The sequence below is a fragment of the Corythoichthys intestinalis genome, chromosome 1, assembly GCF_030265065.1.
Source record: "Corythoichthys intestinalis isolate RoL2023-P3 chromosome 1, ASM3026506v1, whole genome shotgun sequence".
NCBI classification, from domain to species: domain Eukaryota; kingdom Metazoa; phylum Chordata; class Actinopteri; order Syngnathiformes; family Syngnathidae; genus Corythoichthys; species Corythoichthys intestinalis.
In genome coordinates, this window is record NC_080395.1 from 2,239,518 (window position 1) to 2,248,675 (window position 9,158).

At 43.6% G+C, this 9,158-nt stretch overlaps 1 protein-coding gene across 1 annotated transcript; it reads right to left on the reverse strand.

The window, feature by feature from the left end:
• Window positions 1-8,054: 8,054 nt before the first annotated feature.
• Window positions 8,055-8,943, reverse strand: LOC130927318 (histone H3-like centromeric protein A). The gene is made up of 4 exons (XM_057853073.1): window positions 8,607-8,943; window positions 8,418-8,530; window positions 8,287-8,361; window positions 8,055-8,222 (listed from the first exon to the last, which is right to left on the reverse strand). The coding sequence occupies exons 1-4, from the start codon at window positions 8,941-8,943 to the stop codon at window positions 8,055-8,057; spliced, it is 693 nt and encodes a 230-aa protein (XP_057709056.1).
• Between the last annotated feature and the right edge of the window lie 215 nt (window positions 8,944-9,158).

Here is a 9,158-nt window from a genome sequence, read left to right on the forward strand (position 1 = left end):
AAGTACAGTGAGGATCTCTGTGTGTAATCAAGTCTCCGTTTAAATGCACCTGCTCTGTGATAGTCTCAGGGTTCTGTTTAAAGTGCAGAGAGCATTATGAAAACCAAGGAACACACCAGGCAGGTCTGAGATACTGTTGTGGAGAAGTTTAAAGCCGGATTTGGATACAAAAAGATTTCCCAAGCTTTAAACATCTCAAGCAGCGCTGTGCAAGCATTTATATTGAAATGGAAGGAGCATCAGACCACTGCAAATCTACCAAGACCCGGCCGTCCTTCCAAACTTTCTTTTCAAACAAGGAGAAAACTGATCAGTGATGCAGCCAAGAGGCCCATGATCACTCTGGATGAACTGCAGAGATCTACAGCTGAAGTGGGAGAGTCTGTCCATTGGACAACAATCAGTCGTACACTGCACAAATCTGGCCTTTATGGAAGAGTGGCAAGAAGAAAGCCATTTCTCAAATATATCCATAAAAAGTCTCATTTAAAGTTTGCCACAAGCCACCTGGGAGACACACCAAACATGTGGAAGAAGGTGCTCTGGTCAGATGAAACCAAAATGGAACTTTTTGGCCACAATGCAAAACGATATGTTTGGCGTAAAAGCAACACAGCTCATCACCCTGAACACACCATCCCCACTGTCAAACATGGTGGTGGCAGCATCATTGTTTGGGCCTGCTTTTCTTCAGCAGGGACAGGGAAGATGGTTAAAATTGACGGGAAGATGGATGCAGCCAAATACAGGAACATTCTGGAAGAAAACCTGTTGGTATCTGCACAACACCTGAGACTGGGACGGAGATTTATCTTCCAACAGGACAATGATCCAAAACATAAAGCCAAATCTACAATGGAATGGTTAAAAAATAAACGTATCCAGGTGTTAGAATGGCCAATTCAAAGTCCAGACCTGAATCCAATCGAGAATCTGTGGAAAGAGCTGAAGGCTGCTGTTCACAAACACTCTCCATCCAACCTCACTGAGCTCGAGCTGTTTTGCAAGGAAGAATGGGCAAGAATGTCAGTCTCTCGGTGTGCAAAACTGATAGAAACATACCCCAAGTGACTTGCAGCTGTAATTGGAGCAAAAGGTGGCGCTACAAAGTATTAATACAAGGGGGCCGAATAATATTGCACGCCCCACTTTTCAGTTTTTTATTTGTTAAAAAAGTTTGAATTATCCAATAAATTTTGTTCCACTTCACGATTGTGTCCCACTTGTTGTTGATTCTTGACAAAAAATTAAAATTTTATATCTTTATGTTTGAATCCTGAAATGTGGCGAAAGTTTGCAAGGTTCAAGGGGGCCGAATACTTTTGCAAGGCACTGTATGTGAGCAATTTTTTAGGATGTGAACAATGTTGACCCTTACGAGCAAACCGAACACAAATGGAATAAAGATGTCGACAAGCTTCCACCACTACGCGAAATGGACATCATGCTGTATTTAGTGTTTGGTGTAAGTTACTACACTCATCAGCAATTCCAGAACTACAAATCGCTACAAAGCTACGAACAGTTTTGCTGCGGATGGGTGCAGGATCTGCACATTATTACCATAGTAAACGGCAACACCATCTTTTAAGCGAAGGTAGGCAATGTGTGTTTACATTAGTCTGTGACCACGGATGTACAAATTTTTTGTTGCAGAAAATGTAGCCTGTGTACAAATTCTTTGCCACTCTCTCACGTCAAAATATTACAGCTTTTTCATTTAGCAACGGCAGGAATTATGTCTTATGAAGACAATGCACATGTATGCATGCTAGTTGTTTAGCTGTAGCTATAGCTAACAACAGGCCGACTTAGGGCACAAAGTTACCGAAATTTGCGTAAACAAACGAAATTAACTTACCGGAGTGGAAGTGCATAGAGCAAACTCTGTGTGTAACTGGAGAATCAAACGTTATGCCCTTTCTTCTGATCGAAGCCGCCCATGCCATACTTCGACGTTTGGTAAGTTCAGATATGACCTTTCCCTCACCTTTTTTCCATGTAGGGATCTGGAAGAAACTCAATGGTGTTCCGTCAAGCTGTACATTCTCCTTTCTATTCGATCGGTTGTTGCAATTCTTTACCGCACAATAATTTCCAACCATTTTTAAAGAGCGACCTGTGTTGAAATACCTCACGGTTTATATTTCCCGCTTCCAAAATGGCGATAGCGGCGGAATCCTCGCGAATGCCACGTCATACGCTAGAGCCTAATAAGAGAATGTTACCAAATGTATCTAAAAATTTACTTTTCACATTCTGTATTAATAAAGGAATTAAACACTTTAAATGATTTATAATTTTGTACTGTTTTAAACCTACTCTGACACATATTGAAATCAAGTGTTTTATACAAACAAAATGAATTACACTGCATGTCAAAACGAATCACATTACCTTAGCTAGCGCATATTTAGCATTCACAATGTACTGTGCCTACACAACTGCATTTGCTAGCTTAGCCACTCGCGAGTAGCGCTTGCCTTGTGCTAATAGCGCTAGCCCCGTGCTAATCGTTAATTAGCACGATATTTACACAACAACGACAGTATAAACCCTAAAATAATATACAGCACTTCTTGAACTCCGACTAGTTTGTAGGAATTCTCGAACAAAACACAGTTTCGCAAAATGACATCGTTTTAACACGTTGTTCAATGGTGTTAGATGGCTCACAGGCTCATTATCATTTTGTTACCACAATAACACGAAAAATAGGACGTTTATATTGATAATAATAATGCTAACAGCAAATCGCTTAACGTTCATACCATACAAGTGACAATTTATGGGAGACATAACCACACACAGACAGAAGATGCAACCTTATTAAAGCCACGATGCCAATGGCGTACCGCAAGCAACACGTCACTTCCGCTCATTAATATTCATTACATTAGCTACCGTTGCTAACCGAGGACAAGCCATCGTTTGTCCCTAATAGGAAATCAATGGAAATCGCGTACGAAGGAGACGTTTACAGCGCTAAACCTACCAATTCTCTGACTGTCTCAGGAAATTAGAATATTGTGTATTCTAATTTCCTGAGACAGTCCTGTATATATACACAGGACTGTCTCAAAAAATTAGAATATTGTGTATTCTAATTTCCTGAGACAGTCCAGTATATATAACAGAAACGGTAACAGTGGCAGTCAGATACCATTATAATTCTTTTCAGGTCATTCATTGTCAGACAGAAGCAGTACGGCACAACGTTACGCTAAAAAAATAAGTTAAAAATATAAAAATGGCTTACCTCTTTGTCCTCTGAAAGACCATGCCAACCCAACATAACGTTTACTGCATATGAAACGTGAATGGATTCGCCGAGCTGGTGTTAAAGTCCGCGCAAGTTGATTCGGTCTTCACATTTTTTCCTCCCGAGTTTTTGGTTTCCGGGAACGTATGAAGAAAACTTCATGGTCGTAATGTCTAGAGTCGTTTCTACAAGTTCCAAAAAAGCAATGCGTGATCGGCAAGTTGGTTTTTGAAAGATTACCGGCGAAAAGTAGTACTTTTTACGTTGGGTCTATGCGAGGGCGGGTCTATAATGTCCCACTTCGGCTTTACTATGCGACGTCACGGTCTAAAAATAGCCTGCGTGCGGTACGCCATTACACAACACTCACCCTAAGCAAAAAAATCAATCTGAATAATACGAACCACACGTCACGAGTGGTGAGGGCTGTTTGGGCCTCGATGCGTTCAGGTCACATTGGAAACTAAAACATTTGAATCAGGAGTATATCGTTAAAGCTATTTTGACATTGCTGGCTCCTAAAATACAGTTGAAGCTATAGACCCTACCCACCGACGTCACAAAATCATGTGTTTGCTGTATTGTTCCGCCCCCTTGTCCGTCATTTTGTGTCTGTATTATCAATGGTCTCAATTGATCGAGCAATTTATAATGCATTTCATGGAAGACCCGGTGCTTTCGGATGCCGTAAACTCACTTGATGCGTTGCATAAAAGGCGTTATGTGGAAAAGCTTCAGTTTATCCATTCGCCAGATCCATATTTGATGCCTAAATCGATGTTTTTTGACCCGCTGTCTTCGCCATATTTGCCTGACATCTGCTAGCTACCCTGATATTTACAACTATCTTGTCCACACAAAATCAGCCTATTCTCACGAAAGTTTGAAAAACTTTAAGAGCTTGGAGGCTTATAAATACTTCGTTGCTGGTTGGGTGAAACATGTCCTCGTCCACAAAAATTCGGCAGGAATCTATCTTGTGCTTGGAAAGGTGAGTTACGAAATTTTCAATTCAAAATCTTTTGTTCTTGCTAACATCCACTGTCAAGTCTAATGTATTTCATGTCATTTGTCAATGGAGCTAGGGCTTTTAATGTTTATATGGTTTAGCGATAGCACTCTCCCTACATACATACGTGTATGTTGTCGGCGATTAGCCTAGCAATGATCTTAATTGTGGTTGTCAGCCCAAAACCGTCTAAATATATATTAAATGCATCTTACCAGATATAAAATGACTACTACATAATCTGTGGTAATCGATTGGAGCCCAGTTTTCTTGTCGAATTGCAGCAGCCCATCTCGGTCTCTCCTCTCCGGGTCTCTCGGAATCCGGTGGAACTTCAAGTCTCTCCGTTTATCTTCTCTGTTATTGCAACCGACCGCCACACACGCCTTCACCATTTTGATTATTAATGTTAACGAGCAGAAAAACACGCCGTAAATAGGAGGAATGTACGTAGCCGTAACAGGTAAACACGATGTGTTGACGGACAATTGGGCGGCACCAGTCAGGAGGGCGGGCTTGTGGCGTCACGTGGGTAGGGTCTATTATAAGGAATGTTAGAAACAAAAACAAAAAAATAATAATAAAATAATAATAATAATAAAAATGGATGGATAGATAGATAGATAGATAGATAGATAGATAGATAGATAGATAGATAGATAGATAGATAGATAGATAGATAGATAGATAGATAGATAGATAGATAGATAGATAGATAGATAGATAGATAGATAGATAGATAGATAGATAGATAGATTGTGCTGTTACCACTGTTAAAAATGCTAAAATGACTTTTACTTTGCATGTGAATTGTCATTGTATTGCTTTGTGTTACTGTCACTTTAAATGAAGACAGGTTGTAGTACCAGACATGGCCTCTGACTTGTCATGTGACCACAAAGTCAGGAAGTTAAGTGTCATGTGACCACAAAAGTCAGGAAGTATAACAAGCATGGCAGCAGGACTGTTGTTATTGTCTCCTCTGTCAATCTAATTGAATCTGCAACCATCTTATGCTTTTGATAGCATCGTCGGGACGTATTTGATTTCTAAGTTGTCATTTTGCATCTATAGACCAATATTTTTGGTAAATTTAGTTATTGTGGAATATTATGAGAGAATTTATTTTGTCACTGTGTATGATGGTTGTAGCGTTCTAATAGCCAGTTAAAGAAAATAAATACAAGTGCTAATTATTAATAAGGATAATTAATAGTATAAATACATGTTTAACTTGATTAATTTTTTTTTAATCGTTTGACACCCCTAGTAGAAACAGATGACGCTACACAAGCACTTAAACAGGCTTGTTGTCAACGTATGTGTATGTGTCTACCCGCACGGCAGAAAATGCATTATATAGTGTGTCGTAAAGGTTAACGGTCGCCCGATGAGGAAGACGGCGGGGCCGAGCCACGAGACGCTTCTTCGTTCCAGTGCCCTTTATTGAAAAAATACAGAACTTGGACACAATTCAAAAACAAATACGGGGGGCAGCCGTCTGTGGTATTTTTAGAATCACGCACACGGAGATGGAAGCCCATTTCAATGGTTTTATTAGGGAATCAACTCAACACACGTCTATCACGACTCCATAACTAGCTGACGCTATATCCGCACTTCTCGCGCGCAAGTCTCACGAGACTTGTAAACTAGAACAGTACATCTTCCCTCTTTTTAACAATGAAATTCCAACAGGTAGAATATAAGAAAATCAGTACGGTTAGATCCACATTGTAACTATGACACCAATTAAACAAATTTCAACATGTCAAATGTGTTCTTTTCTCTTTCCATATCACAGTAGAAAACCAAACCTTTTTTTTTTTTTTTAACTTGAAAAATATTTCACCCGTCCCTCATTATATTAAACAAAGTCTTCCAGTCAGAGATTTTTAGTGAATCATCACATAATCCTTCTGCCAAACCGGTGGAGACCTACGACGAGTCGATGTCAAAGGGACCTCGGGAAGAGGTGTCGCTACAGGTTCCGGATGGTTGAAAGTGGCAGTTGCGATCGGGACCGACTCAGCTGGTGTGACGACAGGATCTGAAGTGGAGGGTGCACTGGGATTAGCATCACCGCTGAACTTCTTGACGTGAGCAGCATTTCTCATTTTGGGTGGATTGTTTGGTTGTTGGATTATGACTGCATTTCCTTGTTTGCTAATAACTTCATAAGGCTGTGACTCGAAGTTTAGATCCAATTTATTCGACTTGTGTAGATTTTTGCAAAGAACAGTGTCTCCGGGTTGTATGTTTTGGTCCTTGGCTCCTCTTGTCTGATTAGCAGCAAGGTTTCGTTTCAACTTGTGCATAGCGTCCTTGTCGCGGGCTTCCTCTGAAGTGGCAGCGTGGGGCTCCTCGTCAACGGCCGTACTGGTGAAACTGGGCAACTTGTCACGGAGCTCTCTGTTCATCAAAAGCTTTGCCGGGGAAACTCCTGTGACTACATGAGGAGTGGTTCGGTAGTGAAACAGAAACTTCTTCAATGCAATTTTCCAGTCGTGCTTTTCAGCCTTGGCAATTTTCACCGATTTCAGAATTGTTCTGTTGAACCTTTCCACTTCTCCGTTCGATTGGGGCCAGTACGGTACACCTTTCAGCTGCAAGATGTCATGAGCAATGAGGTAGTCCTGGAGCTCTTTGGATGCAAACGGTTGACCATTGTCACTTCTTAGATATTTGGGATAACCATGAATTTGGAACATCATTTCTAAGGCTTTAATGACATTGGTAGCGTTTGTGACTTTCATGTAGGCAACTTCAGGCCACCTGGAGTAATAATCGATTACAGCAAGCAGGTAGTTACCTTCAGATATGCTTAGCAGGTCCACTGCTAGGTACGTCCAGGGCTGGTCTGGCAACGGTGTACGCTCTAACTCTTCTGGTGGAGCATTCTTGCTGGTCACTTGACATGGATAGCACTGCTTTATTTTCTTTTCGACCATTTTGTCAAGTTCAGGCCACCAGACTTTAGCTCGCAGTCGGCTCTTTGTTCGCACGATTCCTTGGTGTCCTTCATGTCCCAACTCTACTACGTTATCCTGCAGGCCTGTGGGAATCACAATCCTTTTTCTACGCATAACCACCTGTCCTGCTGTCCACAGTTTATCCTTGACCGCATGAAACGCTGTGCCTCTGAAGTGGCTCCAGTCATTTTTCGCGATTGCTTGGCGTAGCTTGGAGATGGTCGGATCATCTTTCGAAGCCTGCTCGATCTCACGGGAGGTTAAAGCATGAGGTGTGGAATCTTCAACGATGCTGCAGATGTACTCATCGGTTTCTCTTTCCTCAGCTTTATCGCAGTGGCTAACGGGCTGACGACTGAGTGGGTCGGCCTTGTTGGTTTTGCCAGGAATGTGGACAACTTGGTAGGTGAACTGTTGTAAAAATAGTAACCACCTCTCCACTCTGGCTGAAGGCGGGATAGAGTTTGGTGATAGCACTTTAACAAGCGCCTTGTGATCCGTGAGGATCTCGAAGTCACATCCGATGAGGTACAGACTAAACTTTCGACAAGCCCAGTATACTCCAAGAGCTTCCCTTTCGAACTGAGAGTATCGTGTCTCAGTGGGTGTGAGCTTCCTGCTAGCATAGTACACTGGCTTCCAAACTCCGTCTGTTTGTTGTTGTTCCAAGATGGCACCGACCCCGATGGGGGAGGCGTCGCAGGGGATTGTGGTTGGCCTTTCAACTGCATAGTACGCCATGACGGGGGCATTGATTAAGGCGTCTTTGAGCTGGTCAAATGCATGTTGTTCTTCCTTTCCCCATTTCCAGTCAGCGTCTTGCCTTGTGAGGTCCCAGAGAGGTGCCGTTATTGTGGCGAACTGGGGAACAAACTTTGCACAGAACTGGGCCAATCCGAGGAAACTGCGCATTAAACTTGGCGTGCATGGCTAACAGGTTGGCGTCGCTTAACAGGAGCACCATGAATGCCTCGGCCGCCTGCGGGAGGAACGCCGTCGTCAGCGTGACGTCAACGCGAGCGAGCCACCTGTGCACCACTCACCTCCTGAAGCGCCATTAGAGCAAAGACCTGCCACTTGAAATCACGTCTGCAGGTAGTCAGGCACACCTCACGGACCTGCGGGCGGGAAGGGATCTCAATTCACGACCATCATCGGGCAAGTGAGGCCTTACCAGGCGAAAGAAGGGTGCCTTTGGCAAGAGGACTCCGGTGCTCTTCTGATATTTGCGGATCTCCATCAAGGCCTTGGTACCGGGGCGAAAACGCCGAATCCTGGCCGAGTGTTCTGAAAGTGCAAAAAAAAGCTCTGACGATTGACGGACAGCACAATGGCCGGCCCCCCGGCGGGCAGGCAGGCTCACCCGGGCGTGAGGAGGGACCCAGGCGTGATGACTTCTCAGATGGACCTGGGCGAAAGGAGCAGCTGGGCGCGGACGGGCCTGGCTGTGGGGATGGCGGCCTCTCGGGGCGGCGGCGCGGGGCAGCGCTTTTCCTCCGGTTGGACGAGCGACCCGGGCGTGATGACTCCTCAGAGGTACCTAGGTGAGGTGAGCGCCTGGGCTCGGGTGACCCCTCAGATGGACCTGAGCGAGGGGAGTGCCAGGGTGCAGATGGGCCCGGCTGTGGGGACGGCGGTCTCTCGGGTCGGCGGCGCAAGGCGGGGCCCTTCCTCTGGCTGGACGCGGTCTCATGGCGCATGGCGTCAATTATCGTGGATTCTAAATGTTTTAAGCCACATCTCAGTCAAATTTGTATGAAATGTTTAGTACATAATATTTATAACATAAAGTTCATGTAGTTGGAGACATTTGACACAATCACTTGACTTACTTTTGATATCATTTAGGCACAGTCCTTGTACTAGCCAACATGATCGGAGCAAACTTCATATTTCACTTAGGTTGTTGTTTAGA

Coding starts and splice junctions, on each gene's coding strand:
- LOC130927318 (XM_057853073.1), bottom strand. CDS start 8,943: ATGCGCCATGAGACCGCGTCCAGCCAGAGGAAGGGCCCCGCCTTGCGC. Junction 8,362..8,417: donor AGGCACCCTTCTTTCGCCTG/GTAAGGCCTCAC, acceptor TCCCGCCCGCAG/GTCCGTGAGGTGTGCCTGAC. Junction 8,223..8,286: donor CTCTAATGGCGCTTCAGGAG/GTGAGTGGTGCA, acceptor TTCCTCCCGCAG/GCGGCCGAGGCATTCATGGT.